This window comes from Amblyraja radiata, chromosome 11 (genome assembly GCF_010909765.2).
Source record: "Amblyraja radiata isolate CabotCenter1 chromosome 11, sAmbRad1.1.pri, whole genome shotgun sequence".
Classification (NCBI taxonomy): Eukaryota; Metazoa; Chordata; class Chondrichthyes; order Rajiformes; family Rajidae; genus Amblyraja; species Amblyraja radiata.
This window is the reverse complement of record NC_045966.1, coordinates 21295706-21316396: the sequence shown is the minus strand read 5'-3', so window position 1 is coordinate 21316396 and position 20691 is coordinate 21295706. Positions and strand designations below refer to the sequence as shown.

The window sequence follows — 20691 nt, the reverse complement described above, 5'->3', positions numbered from 1 at the left end:
GATAAAAAGCTTAACATATTATTTTGTTATATTGGTCCACTGATGATGCCTCAGATACTGAGTGTTTCCTCCATTTCTCATTTCTTCCCCAATGAATGAGGAGGTCTACGTTTGAGGCAAATTTGCATAAATTGGTGGAATATAAACTAATGCTGAAAGTACTGGGAAGAATATAAATCTGCGAATGGGTAGACAATCTAAGAACAAATGGATTACCTGGATCTTCAAAGGTCTTCGGGATGGGCTCAAAAGCAGAAGCTAGGTCAAATGTCTCCTCTGCAGCACCTGCCTCAGGACTAAAATAACAAGAATAAATCTCAATGCTGATCAGGTCATACTATAATCAATAAGTATTTTGGCCAAGTGCACTACACACACAGATTGAAATTTTAAATGTAATCATTGCCTGAGCAATGTCAGTAACTTTAATTTGATATGAAGAGATTTAGTCAGTATCAGAACACTCAATAATATATTTTTTCTTGATAATGCATCGGTAAAACAGTGGATTACTGGTAGAACTGAATGGCATATTTATAATAGATTTGAGGTCTAAGGAATAAATATGGAAATATCTTATGCAATACTACATGGATGAGTTTACTTAAAGTGAGCCTAGAAAAAAGGTGACATTCTATGAAGTACAACCATTATGAATTTCCTGGGGGATTTCTACTATATTAGTGAAAGAATAGGCGTGCATTGGAGCAGATAACAAAGCAACCTGAAAAATTGAATAAAAATCAAAGCCAGGTAAGGTTAAATATTGTAACGCTAAATGTTGTAACGTTGAACAGACCAAAAATGCAACAACACTGATTATTCCTATTACCATAATAGGCACAAATTCGATGAGGCTCTTTTGGCCAATTTTATTTTCTTATCTCCTGAGGGCAATGGCACAAGGCATGGTTACAGATGAGGAATGGCAGCAGAGAAATCCAAGTGAGGTTTAAATGGCATCAGAAAAATAAATCCTCCGGCATGGATGATATTCATTACGTGGTTGGTTGAAGTCAGTATCAGCACAGTTAGTATATTAAACTTTGAATCTTCAGATGTCCTGGTTAAAGCTAAAAGTAAAGACAAATAATAACCTCCTCACACATTCCCCTGCAAGTATCTCTGTCACTCCTTTAAAATATGCCCCTTCTTTGAACACGCTCTTAAACATCACATCTGAATCAGTTTCCATCTGATTGCACTACTTGAGCACGTTCATCTACATGTTCAATTAATAAAACAATGAGATTGGGGACATTTCTATTCAACCTGTCAAAGGAATTTGTGGGGGGGGGGGGGGGGGGGGGGGGAAATCGCAAGTACTCTCACCAACGAGAGTTCAGTTTAGTCTGAAGAAGGGTCTTCTCTCCAGAGTTGCTGCGCTGCCTGTCCTGTTGAGTTACTCCAGCTTTATGCCTATCTTCAATTTCAGAGAAATAACATTTCTTACGGGGGGCTTATAGCATCTATCTCCCCCTTCCCAACCTCAGCCTCACGGACCTTAGTATACCCCTAGTTCCTAAAACCCATTTCCATCACTGTTCATGTTGCACTTATAATGCAGAGACCGGGCTTGAAGTGATTCTGTGAAACAAAAAGATAAAGAGCTGGTTTCAGTCCAACAGCAGCCTGAAACACTTCTGCCTCTTAGCCCTGTGACCAGCTGTTTCAAGTTTTGTACTGCTGTTGGACTGAAACCAGCTCCTTATCTTTTTGTTTCACCCCCTGTCCGTCCACATTCATCTCTCTCTCCCCCACCTTCCTCCCATGGTGCCTGCTGCTTTGGTGGCAGGCACACCATCACGTTTACATTGCCAGTTAACCACTGATTTATTTTCAAGTGGTCAGTTCAAAGTCTGCCTTCTAAAATACTGGTATCGTTGCCAAAAGTGATTTGCTTTGTGAAAATGGGCATTTGTAAACTTAAACCCCAGTGTCCTCTGAGCTACATGTTACTGTATTGTTCAATATTCTTGCTAATTGTCATATTACCATTTCAATGCTGCGTGTGCTTCAGCATGGGCCATCCATTAGTTAGATCGCAGCGGAACACAGTATTAAATCGCAAGCGACTGCAGATGCTGCAGATCTTGAGCAAAAAAAACCAAACTGTTGGAGGAATATTGAGTCACACCATTTAATGAAGCCACGAAACAAAGGGTTGCTCTGTGGAGGCGAATAGTCACTTCCTGACTAACTGCAATGGTTACCTGTTTTCTATTGCACAAATGTATGAGTGAAGAGTCGAGTCAAGAATGCATAATTGTCATGTGTACCCACAACAGAACAATGAAACTCTTATTTGCAGCAGCATAACAGGCGTGTAAACACAATACTCATAGATTGTATGAGAACGTATGAGAAACGACTAAATTCAATAGCTTAACCCTAATACTAGTGCAAAAATGCTCAGGGTGCCCCATCAAATCTTATCAATCGCTTGCTAATCGCATGACTGCGTCCAACTGCTTTCTGGTTCGTTGATCGTATTGCTCGATATGTCCTGTTTTGGGAGAGAAAAATGCTCACGGCAGACCAAATGTGTTAAACAGAAAATGGTCAGATACTGAGATTTACACAGTGAGAAAGCATGTGAAATAATCACTGGATTTTATTTTAAATGAATGTACCCGTATGTTATACTGTTTAGTTTGGAGATACAGCCAGACAGTCCACTGAGTTCACACCGACCAGCAATTTATTTTTTCCTATTTGTCAATTTTTTTGTGCCTGATTATTTGGCGGCCAATCAATCGCTGTCTCTAAGGGAGTTGCTTCCAATCACCAACCAGCTTGCCTTAAAATTCCCGTCCAATCAACAAATAGGTCTCCTCCCGTCCAATCAGCTGCTGTCTCCAAGGGCATTGTGTCCAATCACATAATGTGGTTTAATGGTAATTAGCTGCTACGGTAAAGGTTGGGAGCCAGTGGAGGTATTGACAGTCAAATGGGAGCAGGAGAGATTCAGACAGTGTATAATCCATAGCACCTTAGTGTACAATTTCATAATCTATACTAAATAACTGGGCTGACAGACCTTGGCTGGGAACTTGGGGCTCACCAAAATTGTTCCCAATTGGGCCCCGCTCCCCCTAATGCCGGCCCTGCTGCCAGAGGAGGTAGTTGAGGCAGGGACTATCCCATCATTTAAGAAACAGTTAAACTGATACATGGATAGGACAGGTTTGGAGGGATATGTACCAAAAGCAGGTAGTGTAGCTGGGACATGTTGGCGGATGTGGGCAAGTTGGGCCGAAGGACCCGTTTTCACACTGTATCACTCTATGACTACATTATACCTCCACCATGCATGCATGCTTCAAAATCGTGGTCGAGTTTTATTGCCATCTACTCAAGCATAGAAACATAGAAAACAGGTGCAGGAATAGGCCATTTGGCCCTTCGAGCCAGCACTGCCATTCAGTATGATCATGGCTGTTCGTCTAAAATCAGTACCTCTTTCCTGTTTTTTCCCCATATCCCTTGATTTCACGAGCCCCAAGAGCCAAATGTAACTCTCTTGAAAACATTCAGTGAATTGGCTTCCACTGCCTTCTGTGGCAGAGAATTCCACAGATTCACAACTCTCTGGATGAAGAAAGTTTCTCCTCACCTCAGTCCTAACTGGCCTACCGTTTATTCTTAAACTCTGACCCCTGGTTCTGATCTCCCCCAACATCGGGAACATTTTTCCTGCAGTTACAGTAAGTGAAAATCTAGCAGGCAAGCAGGATGATTTCTCCAACCACCCCCATTTGAAGGTCACTATCTTCCACCGTTTCTACCCAGTGCTTGGTACCTACTTCCAGCAGCCACTGGTTGTCTAGTAAATGCTAGTAAAACTAATCCCTGGCAGTCGCCTAAAGAGTCACCTCAGTGGGACAGGTCCATAAGTGCGTGGGAATAGCGTAGATCAGGGGAGCTGCGACCAGCTGCGTCACTCGTTGTCCAGCCCACTCACCAAGTCGCTGATAGATACAAAAAGCCGGAGTAACATCCAATTTCCTCTCTGGGTCTGTGGACTGACTCCAAACACCAGAGGCCCATTGATCTGCGGCGCTGCTCGATACTTGATTGGCTTTGTGGAGATCAGAGCCAGATTTCACCGTGTCCAGGCACTCGGCCCTACACAGCCCTGCTAGCCGGACAGGGTTGTTTAGAAATACAGCGCGGAAACAGGTCCTTCGGCCCACCGGGTCTGCACCGAACAGCGATCCCCGCACATTAATACTATCCTACACACACTAGGGACAATTTACACTTATACCAAGCCAATTAACCAGACCGTCAGTCTGAAGAAGGATCTCGACCTGAAACGTCACCCTCCAGAGATGCTGCCTGACCCGCTGAGTTACTCCAGCACTTTGTGTCTATTGGTTTAAACCAGCATCTGCAGTTCCTTCCTACACGTGTACCTGTCCAAATGCCGTTTAAATGTCATTGTGGTAATTTCAAGTGTAGAATGAAGACAAGAGTGTTTAGTTGTTGCGTGCAGCGACATTAGAACATTGACATTCTCAGTTGCTGCACCTTAACAGGCCGGTTAAAGCAACAACACATAGATACATGTAAATAGATTGATTTAGTTTACTATTGCCACCTGTAGCGAGGTACAGCGAAAAGCTTTTGTTGCGTGCTATCCGGTAAATGCAAGCAAGCCGCTCACAATGTACAGATAAAGGAGAACGGGCACAACATATATAATCAATAATACAATGGATTAATAATCAGTAATATTGGGTAATCATCCCTGCATATCAGCGGAGGCCCAAGTATTAGCATTACAATTAATGCCCAACAGCGCCGGAGACCCGGGTTCGATCCTGGTCTCGGGTGCTGTCTGTGTGGAGTTTGCACGTTCTCCCTGTGACCACGTGGGTTTCCTCTGGGTGCTCCGGTTTCCTCCCACATCCCAAAGTTGTGTGGGTCTGTAGGTTAATTAGCCCTCTGTAAATTGCCCCCTAGTGTGCGGGGAGTAGATGAGAAAGTGGGATAACATAGAACCAGTGTAAATGGGTGATTGATGGTCGGCACGGACTCGAGGGGCCGAAGGGCCTGTTTCCACGCTGTATCTTAGAACAAATTATAATATTGAACAAACCAAGACTTACCTATCGGTTTGAACATGAACAATATTATCCCAAGGTTGCAGAGTATTTGAATGGCATTTACTGCATAATCCCCGAGGTTATTCTTTGTAAAGTGAAGGGCAAAGTTCATCTCCATAAGTTTCATTTTCTGTAGTTAATTTGTAGTTTATATTTACCATCTTGCCTTTGCTTATTTGTTCCCGCGATACATGAATCCAATACTTACATTTAAAGATGAACAAAATATCAATTTAAAGACAGATATCAAGTAATTTCCCTGATTGAATATGAATAGCGATTTCGTTAACATCCCCTCTCCCTCCGTCCCTCCCCCACCCGAGTTGTACTAGCTTCAAAGTCGTCTTGTTGGGACTCATTGTGTGAGAAGGAACTGCAGATGCTGCTTTAAACCGAAGAGAGACACAAAATGCTGCAGCAACTCAGCGGGACAGGCAGCATCTCTGGAGAGAAGGATGGGTGACGTTTTGGGTCAAGACCCGGGTCTCGACCAGAAACATCACCCATTCTTCTCTCCAGAGCCACAGACTGATCCATGCCGGTCACCAGGGCGAATTCGGCACAGAGACTCTCACGGCAGCGGCGCAACGCTTCCGACGCCTCCGACGGCCCGAGACTGCACCATGGCAGGAGCTGCAGCGAGCGACTCGCCAGCCCCGCAAACACTTGCTCCCGTCCGCATCTGCCCCTGCCGCTCCATCCCTCCCTCCGCCCCGGCTCTCCAACACCCATGGCCCATGCAGTTGATATGAGTTTTGAAATTCTCGTTGATCACAGAATTTCTCACGACAGAGCGTGAGAAATTTGTGATCAGCGTGAGAGAGTGAAAATTTGGCCAAATGCGTGATTCTCGCGCTCAATGCGTGAAAGTTGGCAGCCCTGATGTTATAACTATAAATATAAAATAACTGCAGATGCTTGTTTATACCAAAGATAGACACAAAATGCTGGAATAATTCAGCTGGAGTAACGAGACATCACCAATTCTTTGTCTCCAGAGATGGTACTTGACCGGCTGAATTATTCCAGCATTCTGTGTCGATCGGTTTTATGGTGTTCATTTGAAACTGAAACATGTTCATTTTGTCATAATCTTTCATCTCTGGTGTTTGTGCAATGTAGCGCTTCCATTTTAGTCAACTTACAAAAAATTCTTCCAGTGACTGGAATGAAATTTCTTCTATATCACATCTTTCACATTCTACAAATATAACTCCGTTTCATTTCCTGACATTAATACAGTGGAATTTCCTGTTGCCGTGCCTTGGAAAATAATAACCAAGTTCACAGCTCTTCATACTTAGATTTTGCCAACATCCAATTTACAACAGTTCTTTGTGCTTGTGTAGACTGGGCTGGAGGCTGAATACACAATAGTTTAGTTTATTATAGTCATGTGTACCGAGGTACAGTGTAGTGTTTTATGCCTTTCACAATACATTGTAGGTTCATATATTCATGTTATAGGAACAGAATTAGGCCTTCCGGCCCATCAAGTCTACTCCGCCATTTAATCAAAGTAGATCTATCTTTCGCTCTCAACCCCATTCTCCTGCTTTCTCCCCATAACCCCTGACACCCATACTAATCAAGAATCTGTTAATCACTGCCTTTGAAATATCCATTGACGACCTCCACAGCCTTCTGTGCCAATGAATTCCACACATTCACCACCCTCTGACTAAAGAAATTTCTCCTCACCTTTCTAAAGGTACGTCCTTTTATTGCGAGGCTATGGCCTCTGGTCCTAGACTCTCCCACTGGTGGAAGACTACTATAACTACTAGGGTTATGACATTCCTGTGACATTAATTTTGAAGTATGAATTAGAATTACTCCATTTGCTACATATTCTTGTTAAATAGATTAATAGAATGTATAAATATAACTAATAGTGATATAACTGACTTTAAATGGTGTGAAATTTCAGTTTATAGATCAGTGATACTTAGTTCATCAAATGCTCACCAAATGTATTTTTAATTTATGTGTACCTGGTGTTAACTTCTGTACTTCATCTATTTAATAGCTATGTTACTGAAATCATTTATTTAAATATTAGAGAAATCAATACACAGGTATTCATTTTTTTTTCATTTGAAGATAATTACTAATGTTCCATTAGATGCTCATCTCCTAATGATTTCATGTAACAGGCACAATAATTATTCAGTCATATTTATTCCATATAATAGATTACAATACTGACCTTTCATGAATTTAATTTCAAACTTTCCCTGTAGCATACACAACCTAAACATTTGCTAAAATGTAAACACAAGGGACTGCAGAAAAAAAAACTTCTGGAGTAACTCAGAGGGTCAGGTAGTGGAGAACATGGATTGATGACGTTTCAAGTTGGGACTCATCAGTCCAAAGAATGGATTGACCGAAGCATCGCCTAGGCACAGAGATGCTTTCTGACCCATTGAGTTACTCCAGCACTTTGTGTTTTTATATATACAGCATGCTTAATAAACGTTTGCATAAAGATAAAAGCAAATGTGTTCAAATAAAACAATCAATGTACATTTAATCTAACATTGCTATGTTGAACCAAGGGAAAAAATGGATTTAGAGGTCTGGGATTAATTTTAATTCTTTGCATTCCTGCTGGAGCTGTTAATCTGAGAAACTACTTGACAGCTCCTTTATTCCCTCCTCCATTTATCAATGGCCTCAAAAATAAATCATAAACTTGCTGTGCAAACTTGGTAGAATGATGGTCCTTTTGCTTCCAAGTAATATTTTCAAACAACTACATGCTATATCAGAATAATACAACACTCATAACCCAAGTGGTTATGCACTGCTTAAAAATAACAACAAAAACTAGAAAGGACATGTTTAATTTTAGACACTGGTGTTGCTTAAATTTATTGCAAAACCTACAGCCCTCTACAATCCCATTTTTCTCTGCAGTCCATTGACATAGATAAAGCAAATGTCTGGAATTTGTTTGAATTCCAATAAGCGAATGCCTGATGAACAATAAATGAAAAAATATTTTCACATGGAAGAGGAAAAGTGTATTAATTCGGTGTACCTTTCATTAACTAATCTAAAGAGTTAAAAATCAAACCAAATTTCATGATTTTCAACCTCCAGATTTAATGCAGTTAAAGATTTATGATCCACTAACAAAGCATCTGAACTGAATTACAGTTCATATTTCACTGTGATAACACCCCAATACCAAGTTGAGATAGTAAGATTTTGGTTTCATTCCAAATTAATATTTTATGTATTTGGAGACTAATTATTAATTGTCACTTTGTAAATGAAAAGATTTGAATCCAGATTTCTTCCTTTTATTTTAATAAATATGGGAACCATTAAATACATTTTGATTCCATCAATGGGTATTACAGAAATCAATGCTGTTCTCAGAGGGGAAAGGATTAAGATCAGAACGTGTTCGTTGGGAACATTAAAAAGCATTTTGATAAGACAAACTGGGAGACAATTTTTTTCCCCAGTCTGAAAAGACTGAGGTCTGGGATTAATTTTAATTTGATTTGAATTCAACTTATGAAATTTGGTCCCACTTATTGGAAACTGAGTCAAGAGGAAGTGAAATCATCTATTGTGTTTAATATGTGGTGGAATAAAGGACATCAATTTGTTGTGCAAAGAAATTGAATAATAATTCAGAAGGAAAACTAGATAAGTGCTGGAAGGAGAAAGGAGAGTATGGAGTAAGATAGAAAAGATATTGAGATTAATTTGAAGGGTCTCGTCCCGAAACGTCACCTATTCCTTTGCTCCATAGATGCTGCCTCACCCGTTGAGTTTCTCCAGCATTTTTGTCTACCTGAGATTAATTGGATAGCTCTTTCAAAGAATCAATGCTGGCACCATAGTCTAAATTGGATTTTTTAAATCCTCCTGCACCTATTTTCTATGTTTCTATGTCTTTTGGTCAGAAAATTGGACGAAGGAGCATTTGTTTTTGAATCACGATATGCAAAGTAAATTGGAGTACAACTTCAAAATACTTTATGCAATTAGTTCATCCCATTGGACACCTGTGATCCATTTAATAAAGCAAACAGGACAAATAATTAGTCTGAGGTCAGTCTGAAGAAGGGTATTGACCCGAAACGTTACCCATTTCTTGACTCCGGAGATGCTGCACCATTTTGTGTCTCCAACAAGTTACTCCAACATTTGGTGTCAATCTTTGGTTTAAACCAGCATCTACAGTCCCTTCCTACATGAATAATTAATTTTGATACATACAAGAGATATCAGTATAAAAACTGTCTGGAAAGTAGATAACTTGGTGTGATGCAACTTTGGTTTTTGAGATAATGATAATGAACTGCAGAAGTTACAGTACTTGAGACTTGCAGCAGATATGGCTTCTGGAAGAATTTGATGGAAACATAGCCAAATTAACCTGCCCGATTGCTAGCATGAAATAAGTGACCGATGTGATGTGCATCTTTTTATTCATCTCATCCTTCTGTTGACCTGTTGCAGGCAATTATCAAGTCAGCAATGATGACAGGTCACGCCAGAGACAATCTCAGGACTGTTCACTCGAATCCAGACTACATCCTTTCACATTCAAAAAGTACAGTTTTAGCCATGTTCTATCTTCCAACTGTATCCAATACAATTGTATTTGAGCCCAAAACCCAATGTACTTCAGTAACGTGTTCTATGTTCAAGGAGCAATACTCAGAGTTGTATATTCCCAATATTTTCACCCATAGCAAATTAAAAAACCCAGCAGCTATGGTCAAGGCAGTGTCATGCAGAAGTGACACTTAGTATTATCTGCAATACTTTGTTCTCCTCAGAAATGATGCAGTAAATTCATACAACTTCAAGCTATATTTTTGAATTGCTCAACTACTGGCATCCACTGTGTTTCGCCATCCTGACCTTTCAATTTGACTCCACTAGCCTTTTGTCATCTTCACTTAGTGTCGTGTAACCTTGTTCCTTGATAGGGGTGGAAGATTGCAACCTTCTCATGGTCCACCCTATTTCGACGAAGGCAATTAACCTGGCGTGCACAATCAAATAAGATCAAATAGAACAAGTTGTCCTTCAACTTTAGGCTGTGCACGCCATACTCAAGAGGAAGACGTTTCTTGATACAATGATCTTTTGGGCACACTAGATTTTCTTGACTACTATGTTCAAGCAAAGTATTTTGACTATATGGATCCAAGTGTTATAATATATACAAGTAAAATGGGTTATGTGAACAATGGAACAAATCAAAACAGCTTTTATCTGGAGTTGATAATTCTGTCCTTTGCCACTTTTTGTATGGCCAGACAACGTTAAATATTTTATGAATAATTCTTTGTTTTTATTCAGTGCAATGCTTGATCAAGAATTTGAATTATTCCCAACTTCAAAATATTTTGGATATTTATTTGACTGAAGGTTAAAAAATGTGGTTAAACCACAGGAAAAAAGTTTACTATCATTCTTAATAAATAATTATTTTTCTACTTTTGAATCATTATCTAATCTCAACAGCAGTTCTATTTCTAAATTGGTAACAAATGGCATTTGGATTAAGATTTCTGACTAGCATTTTTTTCGTATCTGCAGAGAAATTGAGGTCCTTACATCTAGATCTTTGCACTAGGAACACACTAAATATGGGTATGCAAAATTTGCCACCCAAAATGTCACACTTTTGAAATAGAATTGGATAACCATAAAGATAGAAACTGGAGAAATAGTTAATTCAGGAACCTTTATTAAAATATTTTCTCAAAACAAACCAGTATATATAGATTTGTACACTGTGTATTAATGCTATACTACAAACATATGCAACAACTTTCCTGAACCTGGTTTTACAATCATTAATGTTGATTCAAGTGTAAAGCTTTGCCCAATGACATGTTTATGCTCCCACAATCAGGAATAATCATTATAAATTCTCTTGGCAGATGAAAAGCTTCAAATTCTAAATTCGATTCATGTACTATAGCCGCTAAACCTTACATATGTAACATTCAGCTTATCAAGTTCTAGCAGAATTTTGCTCAACTGAAATCATGCTTAATTGTTCATTTTGCAAATGATATTGTATAATTGAATTTTAAACAAAAACATGCTGATTAACAAATTGAAAATCTCCACAACAATTGAATGTTTGAAATATTGTAATGCAGGAGAATGCTGTGACATTAGAGAAATGTGATGTTCAGTTCAGAAATGTATGTCGAGACAAAGGAGTCAAGAGATAGCAAGCAATCAGCAATTACACTTTATTCCAGTTCAAGATTTTATATTAAGGGAGTGAGCAGATCTTTCATGATGCCAATCACGCAATCTTGTATAACGTGGGCCCTGCAGTTCGGTGATAAACCTTTCTCTGCAGAGGATAAGAGAGAAAGATGAGAAGAAAAAGAACAGAAAATGTAAAAGGACTGATATAGAAGGTTAGCAAAAAGCCTCAATATTTTCCTAAACCTAGTTTTCAATCTAAATCTTACATTAAAGTCACAGACAGCGAATGTCCAGGATTCTCAGAAAAGTTCTGATAACAAGTTGATCTTTGTACCACTTGCAGTAATAGATTATTTTAAAGGAACACCAAAGTAAATTTACTTTTAAAATTATATAATGGACTATGGAACAAAATAATGATATGCAAATCAAAATCGTTCAATAATAATAGCATGTATTTTACAACTGGTCAGAAAATTATGGAAAGTACATAATCTTATATTAGTCCAATAATAAATTTACTTCTGTAGTAGCTAACAGAATTGCATTAAGATAAAATGTTATGAGTGGGCTGAATTAGAAAAATACATTTGGTGTAATGTTATCATAATGAAGCTTAAATTAGGAAGAGAGCCATGAAAATCTAAAGCCATAACATTCCAGAATAACTTGAACTCATACTTTGAAATTGTGCGAGGCCAACACATAAAGCACTAAATCTTAATGATTTACAGCACATATTTGATGACAAATCTGGTTGTGGCTACAACCTGGGTTACCAGAGTATTTTAATGACATATTAAAGTAGCACTGGATCCTTTCCTTCCACAGGAATACTGCCGTGAAATAATTTATTTTTCAAAAAAAGCTTTTTAAACTAAACATATGCTTTACAGGGACACTTCAAGAACTACTGCTTAATCCATGAATACTTTGTACAACTGGACAAAACTTACGATGTCCCTTTCAAATAATCATCACGCAATTGTTTAAAAATCATATTTTTTTACAATTTGCACTGTATAATAACCTCATGTTGGTTACTCTGGGGCTAACTGCACCTTTTGAATCTATCTTGAATATGGCATTGAATGAGCCGAGAGTATTTCAGACCAGCCACAACATACCCAAGCCCTCACCTCCCTTCCATTTTCAATCTTAGGGATGTTTATTTTTTGACTAAATACAGTATACATAAGTAGAGGTCAACATTTTCACTCCAAAATTACTATTATTACCATCTAAAATTTGGATTTGTTTTCAGAATACTACAGACCAAGTTTATCTGCTTGTAATTTGGTGATTTTATTTAGCTGTTTATTATTTCAGAGAATGGTTAACTGACAAAAAACCATCAGGATAAAAGGGGTTATTTGCAGATTGACAATCTATGACTCGTGGCAGTGAATCCCAATTCACTGAGATTGGCACTGTGGCTTCAACTATATACTAATCTATATTTATCGACTCAGATAAAGGGACTGAGTGTACCATAGACAATGATGCAGAGATAGGTGGATCAGCAAGTTGTGAAGAGCCTGCAAAATTTCTCCTTCTCTCCTTTCTAAGGTACGTATGTTTATTCTGAGGTTATGGGCTCTGGTCATAGACTCACCCACTAGTGGAAACATCCTCTCTACATCTACTCTATCCAGGTCTTTCACTATTTGTTATTGACTGGCGCCGGTTCAGCAATGACATTACCATTTTTCCTATAATGCAGAGGCAAAGTGTTTTCCTGCTATAGACAATACAACACCTATCAACTGCATGTAACCATGTATATTCAAAGGCAAATCAATACTTGGTGTGAAGTATAACCAGCTTTATAAGGCAGGGGATAAATGATAACAGCTTCCAGTTTATGCCTGGACTTGAGATAAAATTGCATTTTATATTTCTCTTTATAATAGCCACTACAGAAGTGGTAATGTAATTTTGCACCATACTTGACAATGTAGTCCTACTATTGGGGGTAAAATGGGATTGCACAAAAATAATCTTACATTGACCATTTCCTCTGCAGGTAAATGTTTATGATGGGAATAGTTAGCAGGAAGGTGTGAAAACAGCCTGGAATATATGTCGCCTATAAAGACCATAAATTAATTGGTCCTTCTGCATCTTACCTGGCTCTTTTAACAACTTCATCATCTGGATCTCTCACTGAAATTAATTGGAAATAAATGAGGGATTCTCAGTTAAACCCATGTGCTACTTTAAAGTAATATCTGAAAATAACTTTAATTCAAACTAGTCATAAAAGGTATCATGCCAAATTCTATTTTCTCATGCTTTCAGGATGACGTTTTTAGAGACTTTGCTTTAAATGGGTACAATATTTTTCACATCCTTCGTGCAATCTTGTCTTGTCAGTACTAATAAGTAATCACTGTAAAATCCATCCAAGGTCAATCAAAATGTATCTAATTCAATCAAAAAGGAAAAGACAAAACATAACTCGTGTTGTGTAAGGTCACAAAACTAGGCAGCTGACGTATTTTAAGTTCTATGCACTACAAACAAAATCATGCAACATTCCGGCATTCTAGTTAATGAAAGGAAACCATGAGTATATTCTTGCCCTCACAGTTCAAAAGTGAGCCAAATTTATTTCAAACAAATTGTTTCCAGATGAAATCCTAACTATTGTTCCACAAACTATATTCAAAATTCTGAAGGGATTCTTCCATCAGTGCTCCCATGTTATTTGGGTGTCTTCACTAGAAATTCTGGCTCCTCATAACTGTATTTTCATGATTACTCTGAAGCACATTTTAATTTATAATTATGTTCATTACTAATGCACTAAAATGTTTTTTTTTCCTTCAGCATCAATATACAAATACTAGCCGAACATATGTTGATAGAGGCGAGTCAACGGATTAAATTTCATAACTGTCACTGCAGGAGACATGTTATACTCTTGAATATTTTAAGGTTTTGTTGTTCAATATCAATACTCATGTTTCTATCACCGCCTCGTGTAATCCTAACCCATTGAGTTCCTCCAGCACTGCTTTTTTTTGCCTTACATTGTACAGTGTTAACATTGATGAGCAAATGCAAGCTGTTCTTTTAACTTTACATGTACTGAAATAATACAAATGTTTCTCCTAAATTCCAAATCATACAAACTCACTTTACAAAACTGTGATAGAAAGGTTTTCAATATATATATATATATAAATGAATATATGTTAATGTTTTAAGAATCTGCCTGTTTGACATGCAGTATGCCGTTGTGTATTAACAATTCCACTCTACACTTACTTAAATCTGTGCCTGTCAGCTGAGCAAGGATACGGAAAGAGCGGGATTGGGTTGTTCCAGTTTTTGGTTGCCAATCCTCCGTGTCCTCCATAAGTCTTTTCTTACTGGCATCATTAGGCACGATAACACGATGGTCAACCTTGCCAGAATGCCTACATTATTTTATTTCAGCGTTAAAAGAAAAGGAAGAAAAGACACACACACAGAGGAGACAGTGGGAAAGCATTTAGAGAGAAATTTAAACAACCTTGAAAGCAGCTTACAGCTAATTGCACATGTTGATATAATGCTTAAAACACCTACAAACTCATGGGAACACCATCAGGCAAAGTTTTACATGCAAGGAATCACATAAGGTGATATTGGAGTAAGTGAAACTCTAGATGTTGGGAAATCTATAGTAGGAACAGAAAATCCGTGAAATATTCAGAGGGTCAAGTGGCATCTGTGTGAAGAGACAGTATTAACATTTCAAGTTTAAGACCCTTTGTTGGAACTGTTCTAGCGAAGGGTCTTCAACCTGAAGAAATAAGTCTATCTCTCTTAGCACAGATGCTGCTCGACTCAGTTATTGGAGATGACAAGTTAAAAGAGATAGGTTTTAGTTTAGAGTTACAGCACGGAAACAGGCCTTTTGGCCCACTACGTCTGCGATGACCCGCTCACACTAGTTCTACGTTATCCCACTTTCTGGTCCACTCCCTACACACTAGGGGTACTTTACAGAGGAAAAATAACCTACAAACCCATACATCTTTGGGATGTGGGAGGAAACTAGAGCACCCAAAGGAAACCCACCCAGCCACAGGGAGAACGTGCAAACTCCACACACTACACATGATGTCAGAATCGAACCCAGGTCAAGTTCAAGTTCAAGTTCAAGTGAGTTTATTGTCATGTGTCCCTGTATAGGACAATGAAATTCTCTGGCGCAGTGAGGCAGCAGCTCTACCAGCTGCGCCACCATGCCACCCACAATGTGCGAGTAGGTATTAAGATAATTATGATGCTTAAGGAAGGAGGGAATTCTTCAACTGGCGGTGGAAGGGGTGTTAACAATATCAGTTTGCAAGGGGTCTAGAAAGTAAAGTTAATAGGTCAGTATTTTACAGGGCATTATTATAACCCTGGGAAATATTAGCTGTTTTATGCACATATTGGCCTTGCCAAAAGCAATGAGAAGATAATCCAGAAGGGTTAAATATTCATTAGAACATAAGAAAAATAATGTTGCTTTTCTCTGAAGAGTGGCTTTAGGTAATTTACATCCACTTGACACAGTAGCTGGGGCTTTATTTAACCTCACAGCTGAAAGTCAGCACAACACGCAATGTCAGGCTGGATTGTGTGTTGAAGTCTCTGGAGTAGGGACCTGAAACCAGAACCTTTTGCTTCAAAGGCAAGAGTGCCGTCACTGAGCTAAAAGTGACACCTTAAACCTTCAGCAAAATCGGCCACATAATTGAACTACAACCACTGCCAAAAGGTAGAAAGGATATATTCAGCAAATTCTATACAGGAGGAATTGAAATTCTATGATGTATTTTAATCTGCTGCAGGACAGTTCGCTGGAAAGAGATTATCCATCAACAGCCATCTCAGCAGTAGGGGAGAACAAGAAATTGCAAAAACGGTTTGAGAGAAGAACAAATTTTGTTGTTTTGTTTTGGAAAAGGAGGTATCAACAACATATTATTCCAGAAGAATATATTAAATTTTCAGCCCGAGTCCAAAAACATTGTCACAAAATCTCTATTACATAGGAGGCTGATTTTGTTTGGATTCACTTATAAATATTTTGATTCATTTAGTTCTGAATTTCAATTGCCTTTGTGGTGTAATTCTAACTCATAGAGAAATGAAGAAATGGTTAGTTGTAGCTGTTAATTGAGGCCAGGTGACTAAAATGATATTACCTGGTAAAATTCGAAAGACATGTGGGTTTGTTGGTTAATTGGCCTCTGTAAATTGCCCAAGTGCGTAGGGAGTGGATACGAAAATTTGCCCTCGGTACATATTAACTCTAACATAATAATGTATGCATGTTGGTAGGTGCAATCAAAACAAAGATTTCTTTTGTCATTGTTGTGTTATGAATACCACAGAAAATATTATGTACTCTCAAGATCACATGTAATAGAATAATATTGCTTAAATATATCGTTTTTGGACTTTGCATTTCGGAAAAGTCCCTGCTGAGAGGAAGACAACAAAATACTGAAAATATTGGGGGTGAAATGACTTCAGGACAGTTTGTTAAGAAAATGAAGGAAATGGTAACAGAATACAGTGAGTGAGTATAATTTTATGGATGAGAAATTGTGTTCAACCAATTGATGATTTCTTTGACAAAATAACTAAAATGTTAGATAACAAGGAAGCCAATGGATGTAGCAAATTTTGTTATGCAAAAGTGCCCCATAATAGATTACCGCATTCGATAAGCACTTGTGGACTTGAACGTAATAGGTTAAGTCCAGGGGGTCAAATATGGGGCTTTATGTGTGGGCCAGATATATTGTCGGTGCAGAGGGGCTAGGAACAAGGCCAAGTGTGCATCCAGAGTCAAGGTCTGGAATAGTACTCGGTGTGCAGTGAACGCTGGGACAATGAGAGTGTTCAGCACTGGGAACCTAAGCAGGTAAGCAGCTATGATCAGGGTAGAATAGGGGACCAGGTGTAAGGCTGGACTCAGGGTCAGGAATGAGAGAAGGTATGCAACTGGAGTCAGGGTCAGGAGTAGTACCAGGTGTGCAGTGAGACCCCGGTTGGTCAACATGGGCCAAGTGCTTGATTATAATCTGATTTCCATACATGAATACACAAAGATCATTCATGTGCTGCACCTGTTGATCACCTGTGGAATGTAATTAGGAATGTAATTTAGCCTAACCTTATTCATAGCCAATGCAATTTAAAGCATGAATATTGCATTGAAGTGTAAGTTAAAAGTATCGCTACAGTATGCACCAGATTGCACAATTTCATGCTGATAAAAGCAAAAGCTCTGTACTAATGGGAGGGGGGGGGGGTGAATGAGGGGTGCCCCCCTCCCATTAGTACAGAGCTTTTGCTTTTTTCAGCATGAAATTGTGCAATCTGGTGCATACTGTAGCGATACTTTTAACTTACACTTCAATGCAATATTCATGCTTTAAATTGCATTGGCTATGAATAAGGTTAGGCTAAATTACATGGTGGGCCTGAACTTAATTTAGAAGAATGATTGAAGCACACCAAATTCTTAAGGGGTGCAATAGGACAGATGAAGAGTTGATGTTATTCCTGATTGGAAAGTTTTGAACCAGGGGTCACAGTTTAAAATAAGATGGCCATAAATAAAGGTCAGTGATAAAAAGAAATTCTTCACACAGACACGGTCACTGAATATATCTGAGGAAGGCTGATAGATTATCACATTATCACATTGATTACATGGATTTGGGTTTAGTAGAGGAATGTGGAGTGAAGATAAAAGATTAGTCATGATCTTATCAAATAGTGCGACAGAGACAAAGATCGAATGGCCCATTCCTGCTTCTAATCTTATCTCTTTAGATTATTTTCACAAAAATCCGTTAGTCTTTCTGTTGATATTTATACCTCTCCAGTTAAACTTAGTTTCATAACCTAAAGAGGATTTAACAAAAAGTCGCACATTAGTCACGGGAGGAAATTATAGAGAAATAAACCTGTTTTAGTTTGATTCACCAAAAGAAGTAAAAAGGAGAAAATAGAGTCGTGAATAGAAACAAGGAGGCAAACACTATAGGCAACCAGTGGAATTTGAGGCAATAATGGAATATCACACATCTTTTTGGGTTTAATCAAATTAGACATTTGCAATAATGGATTTCACCTGTGGTTCACATTTCTAATAATGATGCCAATACCATGCACTTCAATCAATCAATTTTGGGATGTTGTGCTTTTGTTAATTTAAACTCTGTCTAACATTTGATTTCAATGCAGAATAATCAAATGCTAAGGGCTACAATTAGTGCTTAATATGGCTCAATATAAAATTTTACCACACAGTGGACCACTGATTTCTGCCAACTATTTTAATTAAAAGCCCCCCAAAAATATCAGGATCAGTATTAATAAAGAAAATTCATTGTTATATGCAGTGAAAATGTCAATGTTCATTCATTCATATGGCATAGGTGTTGCTGACAAGGCAGTTCTCTGTCTGTCTCCAAATAAATTTAATAAGCAGGTATGTGACAACTAAATTGCTGAGTGTGGAGTCACTTATAATCCAGGCCAGTTTAAGGATAGTAGATTTCCTTCTCTTTTTGGCATTAGTAAAGCAAATGGACTGTTACAACAAACCAGTGGGTTTTTTAAAAGCCATTTTTACTGACGCCAGGTTTTTATATGTTTCATTAACTGAATTTATAATCACCAGCTGCCGTGGTGACATTTGAACTCGTCGTCAGTTTAGTACCTCAAGACTCAAGATTACTTTTCCAGACATTTAACCACAAAAGTTTCCAGTTTGTCTTCCAGATCAGCTCAATACAATGAGAGTGATGTCACCCAGGCCAGGTGAAGGCCAGATGTAAAAACAAAGAATTAGGGAAACAATTATTCGGGAAACCAAAGACTGCAAAATGGACAAATCAACACAGATATTCAGCTGGAACCTATACTGATGTAAAGTATAATCTGTGAAAAAATGCTCTTTGGCATCAATGTCAGACAAAATCTGCTTTCTTCCGGCCTCCACCCCCCCCCCCCCCCCCCACTCCCCCCATTTTTGTAAGCACAAATCAGCATATATACTTGGTTTAGTTGAGCCCATGCTGATGCAAGGTATAAACTGTGAACAAAGTTATTCATGCACATTAATGTCAGAGAGAATCTGATTTTTTGTTTAAAGAGATACATTTTTGCCATTGAAAAAGCTTAACTCTATCCAACTTCATACAAAGTTAAAAGCCAGCAAAAACTTTGGAACATTCCTCGAAAATTGATAATCTGTCTTTAAATTACAAATTTGAAATAAACCTCTCAAACTACAATCTACACAAAAGGAGATGTGTTAAAGGCTCAAAGGTTTCATGCTTACTGTGCTTACCTATAGTCACCAAGATCATAAAACATTTCTTCGTCTCGAAGAACATGAAACTTGGGACGACTTTCCAATTTCTCCTCAGTTTCACTGAATATATTGGAATATATCAAGATTACAAAAACTGCTCAGCATGAAAGTCCACAGCACACAAGAATTGGAGAAAGGTTATTAATAGAAATAGCCTACCAGGTATAGGTAGTAACATTACATGAAGTGAAAAAAAAGTAGGCCCAGTGCTTTCATTTATTCAGAGAAACTAAATGCATTCATAAAGAAAACTTTTTTTTTTTAATGGACATGTTAGCAATTGTATTAACACAGCATGCACCATGCACATAAAATACCATCAGACTAACTTGGGAGATTTGATCTTTCAAATTTAAATGTACACAGTTTCAGGAGCATTCTCAACAAAGTATATTCCCCTAAGCATTAACTCCAAGCAAATTTACATGATAAAATTCTTACAATCTCAACGTAACAAGTAAGCTTGCAGGAAACTAAACTAAAGGTAAGCTTTTTAAAGTCATAAATATTTTATGGCAGTTGGGTTTATGCCATGAATATCAACAACATGTAAACGTTGAGCACTATTTTTTTTAAATGCCAATTGTAAATGATTTTAATTGGATATATTCAAGATTGCATCGCACAATGTATCTATTATATCATGTTATTAATCGATGGCCTCAAGAGCGACTTTTCAGACACAGAGAAATTCAGGCCTGATTTAAATTGTTAGCTTAAATGCTTATCAAATATATAACCACGCAATAAAGTTCACAAGCGTTTACATCATTTTTTCCAAACATGCACACAGTATCAAACAAGAAAATAAAATGTAGGCACATACTGTTAGTACAGGCTGCATGGAGAATAGGCAAAGAAATGGTCCGAAATATGACCTTTTGGTTACAATAAAAGGAATATTTAATGAAGGTTATCTTGCTATCTTTCTACACAACAATCCTGCCATTTAAAGTAGATAATGGAATGGAGTGGGGAGGCAGGAGGGCAATT

The 20691-nt window shown here is 38.1% G+C and overlaps 1 protein-coding gene and 1 long non-coding RNA gene across 3 annotated transcripts in view; both read right to left on the bottom strand.

Annotated features, from left to right (window-relative positions):
* Nucleotides 1-20691, bottom strand: part of pdlim7 (PDZ and LIM domain 7) — a 128171-nt gene that overhangs the window by 21040 nt on the left and 86440 nt on the right. For both annotated transcript variants that reach the window (XM_033029471.1, XM_033029470.1), the window contains exon 5: nt 217-296. In XM_033029471.1, the coding sequence (XP_032885362.1) occupies nt 217-296 (80 nt within the window). The remainder of the gene's footprint in view (nt 1-216; nt 297-20691) is intronic.
* Nucleotides 4387-13441, bottom strand: LOC116978363. Its single transcript, XR_004413446.1, has 3 exons — nt 13073-13441; nt 7810-7812; nt 4387-4406 (listed from the first exon to the last, which is right to left on the bottom strand). It is a non-coding gene; the product is annotated as an uncharacterized LOC116978363 (long non-coding RNA).